This window comes from Aquarana catesbeiana, linkage group LG03, assembly GCF_042186555.1.
Source record: "Aquarana catesbeiana isolate 2022-GZ linkage group LG03, ASM4218655v1, whole genome shotgun sequence".
In the NCBI taxonomy this organism is placed as follows: Eukaryota; Metazoa; Chordata; class Amphibia; order Anura; family Ranidae; genus Aquarana; species Aquarana catesbeiana.
In genome coordinates, this window is record NC_133326.1 from 361,626,688 (window position 1) to 361,651,818 (window position 25,131).

General features: G+C 42.4%; 1 protein-coding gene across 1 annotated transcript in view; it reads left to right on the forward strand.

Moving 5' to 3' along the window:
- Positions 1 to 25,131, forward strand: part of LOC141132330 (sideroflexin-1) — a 112,428-nt gene that overhangs the window by 58,605 nt on the left and 28,692 nt on the right. The window contains exons 4-9 of the mRNA XM_073620610.1: positions 3,569 to 3,667; positions 5,234 to 5,309; positions 14,739 to 14,824; positions 17,136 to 17,263; positions 21,191 to 21,240; positions 21,326 to 21,375. Coding sequence (XP_073476711.1) covers positions 3,569 to 3,667; positions 5,234 to 5,309; positions 14,739 to 14,824; positions 17,136 to 17,263; positions 21,191 to 21,240; positions 21,326 to 21,375 — 489 coding nt within the window. The remainder of the gene's footprint in view (positions 1 to 3,568; positions 3,668 to 5,233; positions 5,310 to 14,738; positions 14,825 to 17,135; positions 17,264 to 21,190; positions 21,241 to 21,325; positions 21,376 to 25,131) is intronic.

Here is a 25,131-nt window from a genome sequence, read left to right on the forward strand (position 1 = left end):
TAGAAAACAGCGATAGTAAATTAGAACACTTGCAGAATTGAGCGATAGTGAATTGTGGGGAAATTTATTTTATTACTATTTTTTTAAATTTTTTTTAATTATTTATTTTTATTTATTATATTATAATTTATGTTTTTGTGTTTCAAACTTTATCATACCCGGGATATCTACTAGACTCTGGTTTGGACAGATTTAAGTGTGTTATTGTTAAGATTTACAGACCTACAATATAAAACGCCAAATTTCATGCAAAATAATTGTACCGCTTTCAGCACCTAAAATCCGAAAGAATCATACCGCCAGGGAGGTTAAGACAAACCCCCCTACTTACCTGGTCCTGAAATCAATCTCGTGCTGTGCCCGAGAGCAGCAGCACCACTCTTTCACCATTTTAATATAAAAGTGTTTTTTATTCCCCCTCCAACCTTCGTATACAGAATCTCACAAAAGTGAGTACACGCCTCACATTTTTGTAAATATTATATTATCTTTTCATGTGACAACACTGAAGAAATTACACTTTGTTACAATGTAAAGTAGTGAGTGTACAGCTTGTATAAAAGTGTAAATTTGCTGTCCCCTCAAAATAACTCAACACTCAGCCATTAATGTCTAAACCGCTGGCAACAAAAGTGAGTACACCCCTAAGTGAAAATGTCCAAATTGGGCCCAGTTAGTTATTTTCCCTCCCCGGTGTCATGTGACTAGTGTTACAAAGTCTCAGGTGTGACTGGGGAGCAGGTGTGTTAAATTTTGTGTTATCACTCTCACTCTCTCATACTGGTCACTGGAAGTTCAACATGGCACCTCATGGCAAAGAACTCTCTGAGAAGCTGAAAAAAAGAATTGTTACATAGTTAGTCGGGTTGAAAAAAAGTCCTTCTAGTTCAACCAGAAAAAAGAAAAATAAATAATAATTATAATACAGTCCATATACACAAACCAAACCTGTTGCTATACATAAAGATGGCCTAGGCTATAAGAAGATTGCCAAGACCCTGAAACTGAGCTGCAGCACGGTGGCCAAGACCATACAGTGGTTTAACAGGACAGGTTCCACTCAGAGCAGGCTTTGTCATAGTCAACCAAAGAAGTTGAGTGCACGTGCTCAGTGTCATATCCAGAGGTTGCCTTTGGGAAATAGACGTATGAGTGCTTCCAGCATTCCTGCAGAGGTTGAAGGAGTGGGGGGTCAGCCTGTCAATGCTCAGTGCCGCACACTGCATCAAATTGGTCAGCATGGCTGTCGTCCCAGTAGGAAGCTCTTCTAAGATGAGTCAAGAAATCCAGCAAATCGTTTCCTGAAGACAAGCAGACTAAGGACATTACTGGAACCATGTCCTGTTGTCTGATGAGCCCAAGATGAACTTATTTGGTTCAGATGATGTCAAGCGTGTGTGGCTGCAACCAGTTGAGGAGTACAAAGACAAGTGTGTCTTGCCTACAGTCAAGCATGGTGGTGGAAGTGTCATGATCTGGGGCTGCATGAGTGGTGCTGGCACTGGGGAGCTACAGTTCATTGAGGGAAGCATGAATGCCAACATGTACTGTGACATACCGAAGCAGAGCATGATCCCCTCCCTTTGAAAACTTGGATGCAGGACAGTATTCCAACATAACTACCCCAAACACACCTCCAAGGCGACCACTGCCTTGCTAAAGAAGGTGATGGACTGGCCGAGCATGTATCCAGACCTAAACCCTATTGAGCATCTGTGGGGCATCCTCCAACCAGCTCCGTGATGTCGTCATGGAGGAGTGGAAGAGGACTCCAGTGGCAACCTGTGTAGCTCTGGTCAACTCCATGCCCAAGAGGGTTAAGGCAGTGCTGGAAAATAATGGTGGCCACACAAAATATTGACACTTTGGGACCAATTTGGATATTTTCACTTATGGGTGTACTCACTTTTGCCAGTAGTTTAGATATTAATGGCTGTGTTATGCCCCATACACGCGATCCGAAAATCGGATGACAGATCGTCCAACTTTTTTCTCTTACTAGTCGCAAGTAGACATTGAATAGGTTACTAAAGTCAAGAAAATTCTTGTACGACAGAAAAAAAAGTGATCTCATGTGTTGTAGTGTTTTTTGTATTGTATTTTCGGACAACTGTACTTACTAAACAAAAATTGTACGATCTGGTATCGTACGAGGAAAATTTTCGTGCTTGTCCGATCGAATAATATTGGATGAACTGTCGTGATCGGCTCTCGCAGTCTCTGTACTAACGATCCGATTATCGAACGATTGCGTTGAAAGCGGTATTTTTCTTCCGATTTTCACTTTTGTGAGATGCTGTACATGAGATTATATATATATATATATATATATATATATATATATATATATATATATATATATATATATATATATATATATAATCTTATAACACTTTCATAGTATGCATTAACTTCTTATATTAGTGACTACCTACTGTTTTTGCACTATAAAGGGCTAATTTTTGTTTTTTTTTAACCGCATCATGACAGGTGATACAAAAGCATGCTCCTACTAAATGTCTTAGTGACAGCAGGTGCAGATAGCTTATATCAAGCCTATGACAGGGGATTCTGTCATGCATAATATTCTATTACAGTCCTGCCTGAAAATTAGCAAAACAGTGTTTTTTTTTTTTTAGGTCTTCCTTTTTGTTAAAAAAAAAAAAAAAAAAATCTAATCTCTAAGCCTTATGATATGTACCATATTTAACCTCTAATAGTATTTATATATGTATTCTCTTATTCTGAGAGTGGATTAAATATTGTTGTTTTAGTAAATCATTTTGTGAGTTATAGGAGAGCAGTTTTTGTGGAGTGTTGAGGTGAAATCCAGACTGAAGGGGATCAAGTAGGTTATTCTACATGGGCAAAGCACAGGCACACTTAAGCAGCACAACTACTTTTCTTTCCTCAAAGTATAGAACATTGTATTCTATGTGATCATGTTTTATATGGTGAGTTCCTTTTGGATTCTAGTAGAAATTTGAGCTCCCAGGCCCGACATTGCAGCTTCAAGGGTTTTATTTCAGGTTATGGAGAATGCAACCAGAGCTGGATTACCCATTGTAGAAGTAGGGGTGAGACTCCAAGGTAGGTGAGGACTATTGCTACTTTAACCCCACACAAATATATAAAAGCATTGGTATTATGACCAACAGACTTTAACAACTGGAGTCTTTTAGGTACACTAGATCAAAAAAGATTGCTTGTATGCATTTCATACCTGATCTTTTACATAATGAGCTTTTTGTGCTTTGTTGCAAATCATTAATTTCTCTGGTAATGTGTAGCAGTTAGTGCAATTTTAACCATTAGAATATGTCCATGTTCGTTAAATGCATTTTGACATGTGTAATATATTTAAGTATGAAATTCAAGTTTTAATATGACATCCCATTTTCTGCTTCAAGATATGAAATGAGGAGGGCAGTCAGTATGTGTGTTCATCTGTCAGAGGAGTCTCCATATAGAAATAGAGCCGGAGCCCAGATGTTCATGTTTTAGTCGTTCTGACTGCTGCCTCTAAGCACTATGAACAAAGCCTGTAAATGCTTTTTTCTATTTTTAGAACAACGCCAGCCGTGATCTTTTGGCAGTGGATTAACCAGTCTTTTAATGCCATCGTTAACTATACAAATAGGAGTGGAGATGCTCCCATCACCGGAAGGTAGGACAGTGTATTGTATGAGGCTTTGTGCCAGCATCCTCAGTTCACACTGCTATAACTATGCCAATATGACTTTGGAATCTTGCCATGTTTTGGAGTGAAATTAGTGACCTTGGGTCACAATTGCACAATGCTGGTTTCAGAGGGCAATTCTCTTGATGTGTAGTTCATGCTTTATGACTTCAGGAGTATCTTTCTGTTTTACAGTTTGACCTTTTCCTACCTAATTCTAATGAGTACCCACAGTCCTTGTAGTTAGGCATTGTTCAGAGGCGTAAAGAACTATTTACTTTGCATTAATAAAACTTTCCAAGGCAAATGCCTGTTCTTTATATGAATAGCAAATGGTCTAGTATACACTAGTAATTAATTTTTGGTTTTGCCAGCAACGTTCTGCAGGCATTAAAACTTAACCAAACGCTTCCATTCAAATTAGTGGAAGCGCACCACAAACCTATTGTGTGCGTGTTTGCAAAGTACTATGGGCATAGCCTTTTGTCCTGCCACAAAATAAATAAAACAAATTCAAAAAGCTTCATAAATTGCTTTCTAATGGCTCCGATTTAGTCTTAACACCTTTTGTGCACTTAGCCTTTGAAGTCTTAATTTGCATTTAGTCCCCTTTCTCCATTAAAAAGAAAAACAATATGAACAGTGCATCCATCATCTCTTTCTGATCCATGACCAATTTGTATTATGAATGGATACTTAAATAGTACTAAATTGTTAGCTGGCCATTGTCCATCAGCTGAACGCAGTGTGCTCCGCTTTAAAACTTTCATTGTGGAAGTGTCTATCAGCCTGTTCATGGGACTGCAGGAATGCCCCTGGAAGAGAACACATTTTTATGTTCTTGCAAGTTCACTTTGCTGGGCTGACAAAAAAAAAGTGCTGCTGTGGAACCACAGATTTGTTCCCTGATGCAGGAAAAACCACCTTATGGGAGTATCCCAGTCTTTAAAGCAAACGGTCATGAAAAGAACAAGTGTGGTGCCATTCCTGATCACTGTAACTACACCAACTGTCTAGCTGTCATGCCTTTAATGCTTTCCACGGTCTTGGATCAAGTATGTAGAGTACAACCTCCCACTTTAGGCTAACCTTCCTGTTTTGGGTACTTGTTTCTAGTAAGTGACTCAAATTTTTTAAACCAGGTACACATAATAGCCGGCAACTGGTATTTTGAAGAGTTCAGTAATGGCTACCTTAATGTTCCCTTTTGACAAGCTTACAGGAGTTTAGTAGGAAGTACAGAAAGAGTGTCATGAGAGAGGACCCTTTTATACATCCTAAATCAAGGTTAAACTTAAAGGAACCATTGTGTTTATAAATTGACTAGCAAATATCTACGATATGTTATTTAAAATTGACAATTCCGATAATGAAGCGCTATATAAGGTTTAATAACTATCAAGATACCCAATACTGACCTGCTATATACAGAGCATGTGTTTTGGAAACATTGTAGATCAGTTCCTAAACGCACTAAATTTCCACTTACCTTTCATTATTTCATGTAATGCTTTTCCATGCACATGCAAACACTTCTACCTCTTGTTGTTTTAGCCAACTGGGAACAGCTTATGTTTCTGCCACCACAGGTGCTGTTGCCACAGCTCTAGGACTTAACGCACTAACCAAGGTATTTCATGCATTTCGACTTATTTTGTATTTTAATTACTTGAATGACTAATATCCATTTCATCAGTGCTCACTTTTAACTCTTCACATCCAGCAGGTCAAAAGGGAAACCGGTAACCTAAATTAACCATGCCACAAACATGGCCTTTTGTTTTTAGGGCAAAGAATTTCGATTCTGTTTTGTGCCATTCAGAACTTGTCATATATAGCTGATGTGTTATCTGGGCAAATTGCATGCCCCATTAACACTTCCTTCCTCCCTTTCCCAAAACGCACTGTCTTCCTGCTTTCACAGGAAACACTGAGAGCAGAGGGAGCTAGGCTCCTGCTGCTGTCGGTCAAATCCTGTGAGGAGGGAGCAGGGGGGCATGGCCAAGGTGCCTATGGTCACGCACACAGCCCAGCTTGGCAAAGCGCCTGTATTGGTGGACCGTCAGCTTGCTGAGGGGGCACCCGCAGGAAGGAGGAGCAGAACGCATCAGTGGGGGACTGAAAATGAGGAGGTGCCACCACTCTGTGCAATATCCTTGTACAGAGCAGGTAAGCATAACATCTTTTTTATTTTAAAATTAAATCCTCTGATGTCATCACTGAGTCCTGAATATTCTTCACAATGCCAGCACTCCCTACTTATGTTTCTGTACAGGTATGCATTCTCCCAAGAGCTCTCCAGGTTCATGCAGTGACCTGGATTTTGGGAGTGTACTCAGCTGTGCAGTGAACAGTTGAGTGGGTAGAGGCAGAGAGGGAGGCACATTGCTTATGCTACTCCGTTGGCCAGCAGTTCTGGGCTTTATAAATGAGCTCTAATGTGTAGTTGTAATGTGTAGTGTAGCGGATTTGCTGATTGGATTTAATCATAATTGGCCATCGATTTTTTTTTATTTTTTTATTTTTTTTTCCCACCCAGAGGGCTGAACAAAAAAATAATGGCTTCCTCCATTCACACCATTCAGGTGGATAGAGGAATGCTGGAACATTGAATTCTGACAGCGGGACTCTCCATTTCCAGAGTACACTGATCAGCAGCTGCAGAATATTGGCTGCAAATCATTTTGAGGAAAAGGTATGGCCACAAATGGATTGAAATTCAGTCAGGCTCTGCTAAACCGGCCGAATTTCAATCCATCTATGGCCAGCCTAACTCTTGTTGCTGCTCTAAATCTCCCACTCTTCTGGGAATTGATCTGTGGAGCGGACGAAGCTTTCGTTTTCAGCAATGTGCAGTTTTCACTCTCAGCCCTGCTTCACTGATGAGCTGTTAGTAGGGTGCAGTGTCTTTAATCCTTCTGCCCTGCTCCACTAATCCATTTTCAAAATGTTTAGTAGAGGGAGGGGAATGTAACAAAAAAGAGATTATGGCTTTAAAAGAGAAGCATGACTCTAAAAAAAAAAAAGTCATACCTAGATTATTAATAATAATATTATACAAGATTTGTATAGCGCCAACAGTTTACGCAGCGCTTTACAACTTGAGGGTAGACGGTGCAAATGCAATACACTTTAATACAGTAGGAATCAGAGGGCCTTGCTCCTTAGTGCTTACAATCTAAGAGGTAAGGTCAAGAGGTACAAGAGGTATTAACTGTGGGAGATGTGCTGATGGAGAAAATAAATGTACAGTTGTTCGGTGGGGGACAGATGGGCTTCTCTGAAGAGATGAGTTTTCAGGGATCGTCTGAAAGTGGTCAAAGTAGGAGAAAGTCGGGCAGATTGGGGTAGAGCATTCCAGAGGATGGGAGAGGCTCTGGAGAAGTCCTGAAGGCGAGCATGGGATGAGGTCACAAGGGAGTTGGCGAGCAGGAGGTCTTGGGAGGAGCGAAGAGAATGATTAGGTTGGTATTTTGAGACTAATTTAGTGATGTAGCTGGGGGCCAGGTTGTGGATGGCTTTGTAAGTTGTTAGTATCTTGAATTTAATTTGTTGGTTGCGTGGCAGCCAGTGGAGGGATTGGCAAAGGGGTAAAGCAGATGCTGAGCGGTTTGTGAGGTGGATGAGCCTGGCAGCAGCGTTCATGGTGGTCTGAAGTGGGGATAGCCTATTTAGAGGTAAGGCAATGAGGAGGGAGTTGCAGTAGTCGAGAGATGTCCAGGGAGTGGATTAGAAGCGTTGTGGTGACATTGGTTAGGAAGGGGCCTATATTGGAGATGTTGCGGAGGTTATGGCGGCAAATTTTGGATAGCGATAGGATGTGGGGCCGAAAGGTTAGTTTGGAGTCTAGGATTACACCTAGGACCTTGGCGTGTGTAGACAAGTTGATAGTTGAGCCGTTGATATTGACAGAGAAATCAAGGGAAGTGGCACCTGGGGGAGGAAATATCATGAGCTCAGTTTTGGATGGGTTGAGTTTGAGGAAGTGATGTGACATCCAGGCTAATATGCCTACTAGTAAGTTGGTGATGCGTTAGGACACAGGTGGAGAGAGCTGGGGGGTGGAAAAATAGATTTGGGTGTCATCAGCGTAGAGATGATATTGAAAGCCATGGGAGGCAATCAACTGACCCAGGGAGGTGGTGTCGATTGAAAAAGGGAGAGGTCCAAGAACAGAACCTTGGGGGACCCCGATGGAAAAAGGAAGAGGAGAGGAGGAAGTAAAGTTGTAAGTGACACTGAAGAAGCGGTGGGATAGGTAGGATGAGAACCAGCGAAGCGTAAAGTCACAGAGAACAAAGGAGTGGAGTTTTTTGAGGAGGAGGGGGTGGTCCACTGTGTCAAAGGCAGCAGAGAGGTCCAGAAGAAGTAGTACAGAATAGTGTCTGTTTTAGCCGCTAGTAGGTCATTTGTGAGTTTAAGGAGAGCAGTTTCTGTGGAGTGTTGAGGGCGAAATCTGGACTGAAGGAGATCAAGTTTGTTCATGGTCAGATGGCCACTCAGTCGGTTGTAGACCAGCGTTTCAAGAAGTTTGGAGTAGAAGGCACGTAAGGAAATGGGGTGTAGGTTGTTAGGATTGGTGGGGTCCAGTGACGGCTTTTTAAGTATGGGGTTGACTAGCGCATGTTTTAGAGAGTTTGGGAAGATGCCACAAGAGAGGCTGCACTAGATGGCTGAAGCTGTCCTCCGCTGCCTCCAAGACGGAGAACTGAGCGATTGAAGACTTCTGATCGTTCAGTTCTGTCTTCTGCCTGCAGAGAGCTGGTGACTGTCAGTCACTGGCTCTTTTCTCTGCCCCCCTCCAGCGCTGGGCTGTGGATGGGGTAGGTGGCAGCTGCTCGCTCAGTCTCCCTGTGGCTCACTGAGTGGCTAAGCCACCTGCCAGTCCAGGCCATATGGTCTTGATCTGTTCAGAGCCTGGACCAGCTCTGTGACATCAGATGACAGTGGGTGAAAACGGGTCACAGGAGTGCAGAACGAACTGTGGTCCATAGGAGAAGTACACCCAAAATAGCTTTGGCTATACTTCTCCTAATAAAAAAGAATGATTGTCTGGTAATTACTCAAAAACAGTTTCAAAGCAAGCTACATACTATCCTATACAATACACTAGACATTGTCTTAAAGTGATTGTAAACAATCCCCTTGTTAAACAACCCATGCAGTTTTAAATAAAAATGAAGGGCAAAGCATTTGTGTATAGATATAAAAAAACATTATAAATACCCCCCCCCCCCCCCCCTTATTTATAAGTGACCACATTCCCTCTGTCCTCAGCTGCAAAAGAGCTAGTTGGATGCGGAGCTGCAGCACACTGATCTACCCAGTGAATGGCTGTGCAGATTTGGGGGGGTTGTCAGGACAAGTCTAATCATTGGAGGAGAGCAGGCTGAGTTGCCTGCACAGCTAGAGAACTGACCACACTGTTCTCATGTTTAGTGGGGTCAGTTTTAATAGGAAAGCAGAGTCTGGCAGGGACACCAGGGATTTCACACAAAGAAAGTAATGCAAAGAGAACAGTATACTTTTTCATATGAGTACATGGTACAACAGGCACATATCAGGAGTATGAAATGTTGTGTATACATATTTTCACTCTGGCCATACATGAAATGAAATCCGTCTGGTTCAGCATGTGTGGCCACTGTGGTCGAACAAGTCAATCAAAGGATCAACTTCTGTGTAACCACCCTGTCAGTATCTTCTTGTTCGATCAGCGCCGGTCTGTGCATTCTGACAGTGGGGGATTCTCTCCACTGTCAAAGTACAATGACACAGCGGGGAGAATTCCTGCATCCACATTGAATATGTGAATGGAGGAATCGGGTCAGGGTTTTTTTTTTTTTTTTTTGTTCAACCCGTTAAATAGAAAAATGGAGCCACGTATGGCCATGTATGCCACAGTGTGACATTTGCCAGCAGTGTATGGAGGATTCCATGAAGCTAGGCAGAATACGTTTTTTCACTAAATGACGTTTGGTAGTTTATGAAGATTTCAGTGGAGCAAGGCACAGTAGAAATGTTTCTCCTGAATTGATTCAATTTCTCCAGGTGGCACTTAAAAGTCTGCAAAGTAATTGCAATTGCTTCTTTTTCGAAACGGCTTATATTTGAATATCTGGCAGCACAAAGTGTGCTTCCTGTCATGCCAACCAGCTTTGCTGTGCAGGTAAATTGCATCAGGAGCGCTGGCACATTTTTCATCAAATTACCTACATGTTGAAAAAAGGAATCTTTTACTATAATTATGCAACAACACTAGAAATATTGGAAAGGGTATAGTGTGCTGCTTCAACCCCTCTGCCCTTTTCCAGTAATTGACTGTCAGCAGTGTGTGGAGGTATCATTGCAGCCCTGCAAAGCTGATGAAGCCTCCATACACTACTGACGAGTGGAGTGGGACAGGTGGAGAAAAGACTGACTGTTCTGACTGGGGCCTCCCTGCTCATGCACCTCTGACATTCATATACTGTACATCTTGCCTGCACAAAACAACAAGTGGGCGCCGAGGTGCAGTGGCCAGTCTCAAGCATCTGCAATGGACGCTACAGAAAATGGACTGCGCATTAAGGTAAGTTACACATGCAGCCAATTTAGCTCGAACATTTTTTTTGCACATAGTTCAGCTTTAACCACTTCAATACCAGGCACTTAGACACCTTCCCGCCCAGACCAATTTTCAGCTTTCAGCGCTGTCGCAATTTGAATGACAATTGCGCGGTCATGTTACACTGTACCCAAACAAATTTTTTATCATTTTGTTCCCACAAATAGAGCTCTCTTTTGGTGGTATTTGATCACCTCTGCGGTTTTTATTTTTTGCGCAACAAATAAAAAAAGACCGAAAATTTTGAAAAAAAAACAAGTTTTTCTTTGTTTCTGTTAAAACTTTTTTGTAAATAAGTACGTTTTCTTCTTCAATGACGGGCACTGATATGGCTGCACTGACGGGCACTGATACGGCGGCACTGATGGGCACCGATGAGGTGGCACCAATGAGGTGGCACTGATGAGGTGGCACTGACTGGCACTGATGATGGGCACTGATAGGCGGCACTGATGGGCACTGATAGGTGGCACTGGTATGTGGCACTGATGGGCACTTATAGGCGGCACTGATGGGCACTCATAGGTGGCATTGATGGGCACTCATAGGTGGCATTGATGGTTACTTATGGGTGGCACTGATAGTTGGCACAGATGGGCATGGATGGGCACTGATAGATGGGCACTGATGGGCACTGACAGGTGGCATGAATGGACACTGATGGGTGGCACTGATGGCACTGCTTGTTTGCAGTGATGCCCCTAAGGGTGACATTGCTGGGCATCACTGCAACATAATGGTGCCAATCAATGCCCATTTGTGGGCACTGATTGGCACAGATTTGGCACACTGGGCACATGTGGATGGCCATGGGGTACATACCTGGCCATCCACATGTTGCCCCTTCCCTGGTGGTCCTAGTGGCGATCCCTGGTGGTCCAGTGTGGTGATCTGAGGGGGGGCTGCGCTGATAAACAATCAGCGCAGACCCCCCCTGCCAGGAGAGCCGCCGATCGGCTCTCCTCTAATCGCATCTGTCAGACGCGAGTGAGGAAGAGCCGATCAACGGCTCTTCCTATTGACAGCGTGATCAGCCGTGATTGGACACGGCTGATCACGTGGTAAAGAGCCTCCGGCGGAGGCTTTTTACCAAGATCAGTGTAGCGGTGTGTCAGACTGACACACCGCTCCACCGATCGCCGCGATGCGCGCCCCCGGGGGCGCGCTGCGGCATGTTATCCTGCTGGACGTCATATGACGTCCAGTCAGGATAACAGAACCACTTCCCAGACGTCAATCCGCTATAGGGCGGGCGGGAAGTGGTTAAACATATGATGGCTTAGAAGGGTCTTGGTTATTGGGTTTTTTAAACAATGAAAGTTCTAATTGTTTTTAGGATTCATTTGCTTCAGCAGTAGGAAATGTATACATTAGATTGCATTGCGACAAATCTAGGTGCAGGGAGGCCACTGGCCTGAATTTGTAGCCCAAAACTTTTTTCAGCGAAGAAGGAACATCGATTAGGCATTGATTAAGCACTGCATCTGTGCTTTTATTTTTATTTTTTGAGCTAGGCATGTCATAAGTTTAGCATTGAAAGCAATTTCTGCTGGTCATGCTTCGCCACATATTGTCCACCCAGCAGGCTAAATGTTTTCAATTCAACTTTTTGATAACATTACTACCTGTTTCAAGAGGGATCTGCCTTGTGCCATGATACTTTGTGGGTTTTCATTCACAACAATATTTTGTTCTACTGATTTGTGTATTTTTGTTAATATGAAATGCAAAATGAAAGGATTGTTCCTTTTTCTGTGGTTGGTATTCCTGATTGCTGGAAAATACTTGGAACCAATGTAGCATACTTTCGTTTTGCCTTGCTGCTTATTACAGCATGTCTCTTGATTGTAGGGTGCCACCCTCTGTCCTTTTGCATGTTTACACACATTAAAGTTGAATTCCAAGCAAATGTAAAAGTCACAAATTAAAATATAACTAAAGGCAAAACCTATTTTTTATGTTTTGGATAGAGTGAAGAGGGATTAGAACACAGGTCAGGTTTTTGTTGCAGTCTGTACCCTCATTAGGAAGATTCATCCTCCCTATTTGTCATGTTTCGAGTTAGCATCAAAAGTAATAGTGAAAGAAAAACCCAAATTTTGGGTTGTCCCCAGAATAGTAACCAATGGGAAATCTTCCTATGGGGACACTAGTTCTGGTGACAACCAGGGATGCCTTCAGTTTGGAAGGATTTCCACTCACATTCTGTTTTGGTTTATAGACAGGAAGGGAAGGGAATTCTCCCCAATTGACACAGATGGCAAAGAAAAGATAGGGGTTATAATCCTTCCTTTCTCAATTGATTTTTTTTTTTTTTTAATTGCCTCTAGTTCTACTTTAATGTAGCTTTGTATTTATTTGTAAATCATTAAATGTATTTTCTAAAACTAGTGTAAGTACTTGAATTAGTATGTTGCAGTCCCCTATGCAGCAGAGGGAGGGACAGCACTAAAATCAATAAGGTATGCTGCATTCTGATATGTTTACAGGGAACATGCTTAGAAGGTTTGCAGGTAGGGATGACCACATTAGTTTGCTTTTGCTGTTTCACTGTCCAGTCAGAAGGCTGCGGATGGAGAGAGGACACAAAAGAGTTCTTTAACTGTGAGTGGTCTCATCCACCCAGCTGTGCTGTGTGAGGTGCTATATAAATCTCAAGAATAGATGGGCAGAGATAAAAAAATAATTTTGCAGGTAACAGAGTTCCCGTATTTATTTAAATTGTGTATTTAACTTGAGTTCAACTTTTAATCGGTCAAAATTGGGGTAGGCACAAGAACTGATTAGGCTTACTCTGTAAAGCACTGTAAATTATGCTTGTGCTAAAAAAACAAATACAGATTGGCACTGGTTGACTGAACCTAATTCAACCATTGTTGTACTACTAAAACAAAACGTAAAATAATACTATATTGTAAATGAGATTTATTGAAATATAGATGAATATTTTAAATCATGTCCTGCTGGGAGAATATCACAGTTTACATTACAGCCCGAAGATGGATTGCATAGAAGTCTATACACCTGTCAGCTGCCCAGTACACAGGGTTATAATTTTAGAGCTCACAAGTTGCTCTGTGTCAGGAAGAACTATTCTAACCTCATTTCAAAACAAAAAAGAACAAAAATGCTTGTTGTTTATGGAGCTCAGTAGTTCAAGCTACATTCAGAAAAAATTCTTATCCTCCCTACTCCTCTGCACCTGCTTTGCACAAGGTTTGTTCAATCAGTCATAAAGTAAACAGAAAAAAGAAAAAAAAAAGCAGATTCTATGTTTTACCTCCTTGTAGAAAATCCACAATTCTCTGCCATTAGTACACTCATTATTAAATGTTTGTGAATAAAAAAGCTTTTATATGCAAATTCATAAAAAATTCATACAAAAAAAAAAGATTTAAAATAGGTTTAACAAGCCTCTAAAACTGAGGCAAAACCATTATAGTTTTTCTTTAAACAGGTATGTGTTTTAGTGTCAAGCTTTAGATTGGTTAAAGCATACACTGACTCACGGCATCAACCTCAGATGAAAGCTAATAGGACTGGTTGTATGAAGAGTAAGATTAAAACTGAACTGTATTAAAATAAACATTTGATCCTTTTTAATGACAAAGAGGAATGTGCAAAGTCTTTAGCAAATCGCAGCTAATTGTTGACCTTGCTTCACTGTCCTGTTTGCTGAGGTGTAATTGTTTGTTGTGGGCATTACATTGCCCTACCATGTTTGATTTTTGCACTTGTATGTAAAATGTGTGTATTTTTTCTTGCCCTTGCATAAGCATCAAGGCCTTCAAAACCCTGGGTGCTTAAAGAACACCTGTACCTTTTTCATACAAGATGTACTTAAAGGCATGGTTGCATCCCCCCAGTGCAGACCACCTTTTTCATTACTTACCTCTGTCTCCATTAAAGGAAACTTTTTTTTTATTTTGTGGCCCTTCTTGGAGCCACATAGACTTCCTTTCAAAAGCTTACCTGCTGGGTCCTCTTTATTCTATGCATGTGCGTAGCATCTCTATTAATCCTTTAGGGAGACGTATCAGTGGTGGCCTTCCCCAGTTCTGTGGAGTAAAGCTTTCCCCATAGGAATGAATAGGGTCCCATGCGCAGGATAAAGAGTACCCTCTAAATTCTCCGGTGGGCTGGATTCCCTGAACCTGATTTTAATAATGAGCATGTCTTTTGTAAACTTTGAGCTTTGGCACTTCTCATTTTTCCAGAAAGGCTCCTGTTGTAAAGGGATTGTTATTTACAGTGTGAACATATTTGAGGCATTCTTGCTTAATAAAATGGCCAGGTGTGGGAGATCCAGAACTGAAATTCCACTGAATTTGACTACATATATACTGAATTAAAAAGTATAAATACTGCTCTGCATGTGGTTCTTGCATAACATAATCATAACTATATAGGTTTTTAACAAGAAAAATCCTATATGTTTTTTTATTTTTTTAGCATATTTCACCACTTATAGGAAGATTTGTTCCTTTTGCTGCTGTTGCTGCTGCTAACTGTATCAACATTCCATTAATGAGGCAACGGTAAGATGTTTGAAGTATTGAACCATTGAAAGGCATAATAAAATGAATACCTGTCATATTTGTAGCAATGTTAGACATTTAGTAAAATGGCAGCTCCACATGTTATAAATAGTACATTTTATTCTAACAGTTGTACCTGTTGCGTTGCTATTAATGTTACTATTATTCTGAATGCAATTGCTTATTATTGCACTCTCCCTAAGCAATGCTGGCAACCTCTCTTCTCCATTGAACTTGGCATTATTGCTTGGCCAAGCTATACAGTGCATCCAGAAAGTATTCATAGCGCTTCATTTTTTCCACATTTTGTTATGTTAAAGCCTTATTCCAAAATGGATTAAATTCATTATTTTCCTCAAAATTCTACAAACAATCGTCCATAATGACAATGTGAAAGAAGTTTGAAATCTTTGCAAATTTATTAAAAATAAAAAACAATCACATGTACATGAGTCTTTTTGAGTATGATGCTACAAGCTTGGCACACCTATTTTTGGGCAGTTTCTCTCATTCTTCTTTGCAGGACCTCTCAAGCACCATCAGGTTGGATGGGGAGCGTCGGTGCACAGCCATTTTCAGATCTCTCCAGAGATGTTCAATTGGGTTCAAGTCTGGGCTCTGGCTGGGCCACTCAAGGACGTTCACAGAGTTATCCCATAGCCACTCCTTTGTTATCTTGGCAGCATGCTTAGGGTCGTTGTCGTGTTGGAAGATGAACCTTCGCCCCCCCCAGTCTGAGGTCCAGAGCGCTCTGGAGCAGGTTTTCATCAAGGATTGTACATTGCTTTATTCATCTTTCCCTCAATCCTGACTAGTCTCCCAGTTACTGCTCCTAAAAAAAACATCCCCGCAGCCTGATGCTGCCACCACCATGCTTCACTGTAGGGATGGTATTGGCCAGGGGATGAGTGGTACCTGGTTTCCTCCAGACATGACGCTTGCCGTTCAGGCCAAAGAGTTCATTCTTTGTTTCATCACACTAGAGAATTTTGTTTCTCATGCTCTGAGAGTCCTTCAGGGGCCTTTTGGCAAGCTCCAGGTGGGCGGCCATGTTCCTTTTACTGAGGAGTTGCTTCTGTCTGGCCACTCTACCATACAGGCCTAATTGGTGGAGTGCTGCAGAGATGGTGGTTGTTCTGGAAGGTTCTCATCTCTCCACAGAGGAATGCTGGAGCTCTGTCAGAGTGATCATTGGGTTCTTGGTCACCTCCCTGTCTAAGGCCCTTCTCCCCCAATCGCTCAGTTTGGCCGAGTGGCCCACTCTAGGAAGAGTCCTGGTGGTTCCAAACTTCTTCCATTTATGGATGATGGAGGCCACTGTGCTCATTGGGACCTTCAATGCTGCAGAAATGTTTCTTTGCCCTTCCCCAGATCTGTGCCCCGATACAATCCTGTCTCTGAGGTCTACAGACATATCCTTGTACTTCATGGCTTGGTTTGTGCTCTGACATGCACTGTTAACTGTAAGACCTTATATAGACAGGTGTGTGCCTTTCCAAATCATGTCCAATCAACTGAATTTACTACAGGTGGACTCCAGTCAAGTTGTGGAAACATCTCAAGGATGATCAGTGGAAACAGGATGCACCTGAGCTCAATTTTGAGTGTCGTGGCAAAGGCTGTGAATACATGTAAATGTGATCTATTTTTTTTTTTTTAAATAAATTTACAAAGTTTTTAAACAAACTTCATTAACATTTTCATTATGGGATATTACTTGTAGAATTTTGAGGAAAATAATGAATTTAATCCATTTTGGAATAAGGCTGTAACAGAACTAAATGTGGAAAAAGTGAAGTGCTGTGAATACTTTTCCAGGTGCACTGTACATTCACATAAGGAGCTGAAGCCTACTTTAGAAGGAGTATTGCTGAACCTTTGTAAGTTCCACATCTTTTTAAGACAGCACTTTAAGCCCTGATGAAGGGGGCATTGCAATGTTTTATTCCATTTATGATGTAATAAACAATTTCCACTCTATATAACCACTGATCTCTTGTCTTAGCATTTTCCTGGATTTGTATAAATGACAGGGCTGGCCTCCAGAGATAACAAAATGGGGTCACAACATTTCTGCACACTTCATCGCCCTCTTATATTTACAGGCACCCTTAGTCTGGATGTAAAATCTGGTTAGGTTGCATGCTGCCAATTATACTTGTCTCACAGGTGCCATCTAAAAGAGTTAGTCTTCTGTCATGGCAGAGACAACAGTGTGGTGTTTATATGGAAACTGTGTCCTAAAATGAAAAGGCTACTCAATGTATGCATTGTATTTGTATAGTGAATCGAAGTACATTGTATTTTACAGGGAATTGAAGTATGGTATACCAGTCACAGATGAGAATGGAAATCGAATAGGAGAATCTGCTAATGCTGCTAAACAAGCCATCACTCAGGTGGTCGTCTCCAGAATTCTGATGGCTGCTCCTGGCATGGGTGTGTACACCATTTCTTTCTCAAGGACTGCAGACTATTTAACATTTCTTCCAAAGTCTGTATTTTACAACTGGTGGTGTTTATTCTGGAATGCTCATTTTTTTTAGGTGGACCATGTTTGTTGTTGTGTGTGTTTTTTGTCTTTTTAAAGTTAGGCCATTTTCAGACCTGCGGATCCGTATTTAGCCATCCTCTTGCTCAGCAGGGATCGCTCTGTTGATCCCCGCTGAGCCGGCGGATGACAAGTCCGTCTCTGCACACTGTGCAGGGACGGACCTGTCAAAGAGACAGCCCTCCTCTATTGGGGGGGGATCGGATGATTACGGACCGCCTGTCCGTTTTCATCTGATCCAATCCGCCAGACGGATGGAAAATGGCACATCCATCCATCTGGAATTTGCAGATCGGATGTCAGCGGACATGTCACCGCTGACATCCGTCGCTCCATAGAGATGTATGGAGCAACCGTTCAGATCCGCCTGAAAAAACTGACAAGTGGATCTGAACGGTCCGCACGTGTGAAAGGGGCCTTATACACTTACAAAAACAGTTCTTGTTGCACAATAAAAACAAAAACAGCAACTCTGAGGTTCCAGCTTTTTCTTAGGTGATGGACCTGTTCACCTAGATTAAGTTCCGCTTTGTCTTGCTAGGTTGATCAGAAAACTAATTTCCAGGGCCTACCCCCTTAAAGTGATGATATAAAAAAAAAAAAAAAATCAGCCTTTAACAAGCATGTTATACTTGCCTCCTCTGTGCAGTTGGTTTTACACAAAGCAGCCCCAATCCTCCTCTTCTCAGGACCCCTGCTGAAGCTCCTGGCCCCTCACTCCTGCTGAGTGGCACTATAGCAAGCAGCATGCTCTTGGGGCCACCCGAAGAGGCTTCCTTCCGAACTGCTGCTGTCTGTCCATTGACACGGAGCAGTCGAAGGAAAGACCCCCAGAGCGCCACTGCTCTTGTCTACATTGTTGGATCGAGATGTGGCTCAGGTAAATATTGGGGGGGGGGCTGCTGCTGCACACAGGTTTTTTACCTTTATGAATATTAAAAAACCTTATGCCTTTACAACCACTTTAAGGAACTGGTTCCCTCCTTACCCATCGGAGCCCATTCTACCAGAGCTGTTGGTGTCTGCTGGCAAAATTTTCTTTTTTTGTTGTGGACAGAGTGAAGATGGATTCCTTCCCGTGGCGTGCAGTACAGGTCACAGGCCCCTCCCCTCTGTGTTTTGATTGCTGCCTATTGCTTGCTAAAAAACTGGAGCCTCACAAAGTGGGTAGGGTTGTATGAGTATGCTCTAAGGGCGGCCCAAGCATACGTTTGCACCCAGTCGCCAGAAAGTAACAGCATATAACACATAGTCTATGAATATCAGTCCTGTACTGTATTCCAAGAAAAGGAATTTACGGGGAAGTCAAAATTGCTATTTTCTTTCTTTTATTTGTTTCCTATATTAGGTTATTGTATGCATCTTGTATACATGTATAAACACAGGTACACTCACACACCACAGGTTGAACTGGATGGGCTGGTGTCTTTTTCCAAGCTTTACCATCTATGTAACTATGAATTATACTGCCCTGTGTAAATTGTTAGTCTAGTAAGTTTTAAAACTGAATGTGGTTGTTATTACAGCAATCCCAGTTCATTTACAATGGACGTTAGATAAATGTAGCCATGTGTAGCTGAGTAAAATTAGCTTCTTTAGGCCACTTGATTTGATGTGTCTTACTGACTAATCTGAATTTTGGAATGGCTGACTCAAGTAAATCAGCAGAATGCACTGAAATGCAGACTGGCTAGTTCCTTTTTATATGACAGTTTCAGCATGGAGGTCAACCTGAGGTATGAAGCTTTATTTTTATACACTGGTATGCCGTATGTATTGCCCTCCATTTACTGTTCTTCAGACATACAGTGCTCAGCATAAATGACTACACCCCAACAGATTTGTCAGAAAATCTTTTCTTTTCAGAATCAGCATTTTCTATGGGTCACTATGCTACATAATACACAAATGCGGGCCATTGATTGCAACCAAGATTTGTTTGCACACACACAAGTATTTTTCCTAATAAATTCATACAAGACCATGTTGCAAAAATGAATACACCTCAATGAAAGTCTTAAGAGCAATGCTAAATTTTAGACAAAATCCCAATTAACAAGAATTCAACTACAGTTGAGTCTATTTATTAAACAGGTGTCCAGCAGAGAGTTGATCATGAAAGGGCATTACGTAACAAAGAAAACCTCTTCCTATTTCATGGTGTCAGCAATGGCACCACATGGAAGAGAAATGTCACAAGGCCTGAGATTAGAACGGTTGAAGCAAATCGGCATACAAGTTAACTGCAGTTGGCTAAAGAAGCAGAAAGACAAACTGGGGTGATTGTTTCCCGCGACACAATACGGCATACACTGCAGAGGAATGACATGCATGGGTGTCATCCATGAAGGAAGCCTCTCCTAAAACCTATGCACAAAAAAGCCCGCCTAGAATTTGCCAGGGCCCATGCTTATACAGAAGACGACTACTGGGACTCTGTACTCTGGAGTGATAAAACCAAGATAAATGTTTCTGGAACTGATGGCATTAAAACTGTATGGCTTTGCAAAGGTGAGGAGTACGAAGAAAAATGCATGATGCCTACAGTGAAACATGGTGGTGGCAGTGTCCTTCTGTGGGGCTGCATGAGTGCAGCCGGTGTCGGGAAGCTGCATTTTATTGACCGTATCATGATGAATTCACAGATGTTCTGCTCTGTATTGAGAGAAGATGCTACCATCACTCCGTGCCCTTGGTTGTCATGCACTTTTCCAACATGACAATGATCCAAAACACACATCTAAGGCCACTGTTGCTTTTCTGAAGAACAGAGAGAGAGTGATTCAGTGGCCAAGTATGTCTCCTGATCTGAGCCCAATCGAACACCTATGGGGAAATCTGAAGAGACCAGTTGACTATCATCCTCCATCCAGCATCCAGGCTCTAAAAGAGGTTGTTCAAAAATGTAAAAAGATAGATGTTGCAATATGTCGCCAACTTGTTCTTTACATGCCTAGAAGACTTGGTGCTGCCCCAAATCATGGAGGTCATACAAAATACTAGATGTAGTAGTTTTTGTTGTGGGGTGTATTCATTTTTGCACCAACTCATTTGAGTAAAACTGAATATTTTGTCATCTACATTATATTATTAACCTTACTTTCATGTAATGAGCATAACTCAGCTTTGTCAAAATTTTGGAAATTGTTCTTGTGTTCATTGAGATATTGATTAAAATCTTACTTTTCAAAAGGGTGTACTCATTTTATGCTGAGCACTGTATGTGCAACATTTAAAACTATGCTTACTTAAAGCGAAGTTTCACACACAAATGGAACTTCCGCTTTTCGGAACCCTCCCCCCCTCCGGTGTCACATTTGGCACCTTTCAGGGGGGAGGGGGGTGCAGATACCTGTCTAAGACAGGTATTTGCACCCACTTCCGGCATAGACTCCCATGGGAGTCTATGCCTCTTCCTGTCAGTCCGCGCTGTCTCCTGGGAAACACACAGCTCCCAGGAGATAGCGGGGACCAGTTACGATGCGCAGCGCGACTCGCGCATGCGCAGTAGGGAACCGGGAGGTGAAGCCGCAACGCTTCACTTCCTGATTCCCTCACCTAGGATGGCGGCGGCAGCTGCCGAGAACCGAGCGGGTTCTCGGCGTCCCTGCCGACATCGATGGACCCTGGGACAGGTAAGTGGCCATGTATTAAAAGTCAGCAGCTGCAGTATTTGTAGCTGCTGGCTTGTAATTTTTTTTTTTTTTTTGGCGGTTTAGGTGGACCCCCGCTTTAAGCCAAATTTAAAGCCAATGAAAATCAAGGGAATTGCAACATTATTATCTGCTAACATAAATTCTATGCTATATTTACAGCTATTCCTCCATTTTTAATGAACAGTTTGGAAAAGAAAGCATTCCTTAAGGTAATGTGAAAATTCTGCAGTGTATATTGTAATGCCATCTAAACAATTTTGCTTAATTTTCATACAAATCTCTTTTCCATATTAGCGATTTCCATGGATGAGTGCCCCCATACAAGTAGGATTAGTGGGATTCTGGTAAGAAGTGCTGCATTTTGATAACTATTTTCTGCATTTAATACTGTGATTATTAGTAATATTTTTGCCTTCTGTAAATAAATAAAATTAGCATAATAATTTATTGCCCACACACATGATCCATATTTTCAAACCTTATAAACATGATCTTACTTACCAGAGCAATTTTACAGCCAATTCGCCAAAAATTTGATTATTTTAAAATGGAAGTAAACTCGCCTCCCCTCGCTTCCCATGCCAGTCTCTCCCAGGTGCAGGGTCTTCAACCATTGCGATTGGCCAGGCCGAATGATGCACCTCTCACGCAGGCACCCATTCATTTCAGCCCTGAGGTATGCTGAGGATATATACTGAGCTGCACAGGTCAGTGTACATTCTAAAAAGGAATGCAGACAGGTTATCTACAAAAAAAAAGCCTGTCCACTCAATTTTTTTTTCATTTTTTTTTATTTTTTTCGGTCAGCTTTCACTCTATTAGTGTAGTCAACAACTACAAAAATCCCATACAAAGTGTTAGTTAATACAAGCCATAAATATAGAAAAAAAAGTGGAGCAGAGTAAAGAAACTAATATGAAAAAAATGGTAAACTCCACTTTTGATCATGTACCTACAGGTAAACCTATAATAAGGCTTATCTTTAGGTACAGTGAATATCTCCTAAACTTACACTGTGTAGGAGAAATTCTCAAGTGATGCTGCCAGTATCCTCACCATTGCATGTGCTCTGAAGGGATGGCATACCCATGCCAGACCTTCAGAGCTCCATGCTGTAGTTGAGGGAGCCTGGAAGGAAGACCGGGTGAAAATGGCAGTACCAGGGATCCATGACAGAGCTGTGTGGGAGGGATCCACTTTTCAGGTAAGTCTGTCATAATATGCTAGTATGCAGTGCATACTAGTACATTATAATTATGACTTAACCCTGCAGGGGGCCCACTTAATTTTTATTTCATTGGCGGTTTACTGTCGCTTTAAGATTACAGCAAAAAATTATGGGGGTTGTCATTACTGAATCCTGTATATGTTTTTCTTTTCATTGTCCAAAAGCTTAGAAACAAGAGGGTCAGTATAACAGCCAGGTCTTTAAAATTTGTGGAAGGACGGGTCAGCAATGGTAGCCTCCATGTTTCTCTGAATATGGGATCTTTTACCTTCTTTTAGATAAAATTAAGAAACAAATAGGAGGTAGATCTAAAACATTTAGTAAATGGCAAAAATCGCTAAAGTATGGCAGGCCTTAGAGAAACCATGCACATTCCAGGAAATTAACAAAGGTGTTTGTGGTGGGCACAACATTAACTAACCAGATTAAACCTGTTTCAGGTCTATCTGCCCTACCCACACCAATTTCTATTTCAGAGTGAAAAAAATATATATAAAAAAATGTATAGAAAACTGCCACAGATGCTCACCAGGTGAGACTTGGCATACGGGATGTAAACTGTCAGCAGACAGCTCATGTCCCCACCCTCTGCTTGTTCGAGCAGAGCATGCACAAAGCTACCCCATCCTCTCCCACTCGGATGAACGTAAGGGCTGAGACAGGCTGAGAAATTCTGAGCATTCAGCTCCACTTAACTGCTATCTGTGCCATGTCTTCAACAGACACCACATAGAACAGGGAGTAGATAGTCATAATTACACAAGGGGGTTGTTAATTAGGGCTTGTTTATTAGGAGCAGCATCTGCTCTGGTTTCCGAGTTTAGAAGAGTGACACAAATATTATGCTTGCACCACTCTGTTCATTTTCCCTTCTATAGTTTGAAAGGACACCTCAGGAGTCAGTGAAATGCCAGCTATGTGCTACACCATTAATATGGAATAACAATAGCTTGGGTCTTGCACTGGAAGTTTGTCTCAGTGAAGAGTCTTGTCCAGGAAATGTGCATGCCAAATTCTAGAAGCTGTACCTTTTTAGGGCTTATTTGCATGGCTCAGAGTGCAAAGAGCCATTTGTTTATCATGTTGTGCTTGCATGTAGCTGCATACCGGCAGACCATATAAGTGAGTAGATAAGCATTGATTTTACTGACTCACCCGCACAGCTGAGTTTATCAGGTATGGGTGTAAGGCCATTAACACAAACCCTGTGCATCCATCCCGGTAAACCTGTCAAACTCAGCTATGCGGGTGGATCCATACAGCTGGTGCATATCCATTCACTTCTATAGACTGCCTACACCAGAGGTCAGCAACCCTTTTCCTCTTAAAACGGAGTTCCACCCAAAAATGGAACTTCCGCTTTAAGCACTCCTCGCCCCCTTACATGCCACATTTGGCATGTCATTTTTTTGGGGGGGGGGCTTCGTTAGGAGGGGGACTTCCTGTCCCACTTCCTCCTTCCGCCCAGGGACCGCCAAGGCGACTCCTCCTTTCGCCTTAGGCGGCCCCTCCCTCTAGGCGATCTCCTGGGACACGTGACATGTCCCAGGAGATCGCCTGTCCACTCCGGGAGCGCAGCACGCATGCGCCGTGCGTGCCCAGCCGTGAAGCCGAAAGCTGTCACGGCTGGGTACCCAGAGTGGCAATGGAGGCACCGGCGGACAGGAGGGAGAGAGGAGGAGCGACGCTCCGTTCGGCCGCATCGCTGAACCGTGGAACAGGTAAGTGTCTGTTTATTAAAAGTCAGCAACTATGCTTTTTGTAGCTGCTGACTTTTAATAAACATAAAAAGCCTGGAACTCCGCTTTAAGGGCCGGAATCAATGTATGTGAATGCATGGAGGGCCGCATTCACCTGCTAATCAATTAAGATAATAATGATAATCCTAACATAGTAATAACAGTGCAGGTTTACCTCACTTTAAGATGCTTCACTAATACAAAGCCAGTTCACCCTGAGGGAGCATGTGGCTGAGGATTCAAATTTTACTGCCCCCTCCCCCATCCTGGCACCCAAGGGTGGCTGACGCCAGCCAGCATTGTCTGGACATGGGGTTCCCATAACTAGGAGTGATGGGGTGTCCCTGTCCCCAAGTGAGATGGGGTGTCCCTGTCCCCAGGTGAGATGGGGTGTCCCTGTCCCCAAGGGAGAAGGGGTCCCCAATAGGGCGCCCCCCCATTGCAGTGTCCTCTGCACCCCTATAGCGGTGTTCTCTGTCCCCTTTCACATTGCTCCCATAGTGTCCTCTGCCTCCCCCCCCCCCCCCCCATAGCTAGTTTCCTAAGCCTCCCACAGCAGTGTCCTCTGCCCCCTTGAACCCTACTCACACACACACTGTGCAGGTAGAACTCTCCTACCTTACACAGGTGTACAGCAGAGCAGAGATCGACATCACAGGTCTGGATGGGGACAGGAACCGCTGGAGTTAACTTTTCACATTATAGATAGTGGCATAACATAATCAACAAAATGATCATTATAATACACTAAAACAGCGCTAGTGTTGAGCTAAACGGATAATGTGGCCAACTTCACATGCAAAAAAAGTCCTTAAAGAGAGAAGAGCAGTAAGCAAAATGGTTCAGAAAGTGTTCATAGGTGATCAGAGTACAAAAGTTCAGCGTGCACCTTCCACCGATCCTTCCACTTCCACCCTGTGAGAACACACTCCCCTCAGGGGGTTAAACTCACCAAAAGCCTAATACATATAAGCATCCAAGAAAGGAGAAATCCAAGCCACCAGCCACTGTCAGCAACTCTCCGGAGGAATCCAAGATGGTCAAGGCTCATAAATCACCAGACAACAAAAGAAAAGCGTACATAGCGTAATCCTGTTTATTAGATAAAAGCCCTTCACATCACACAAAGACCC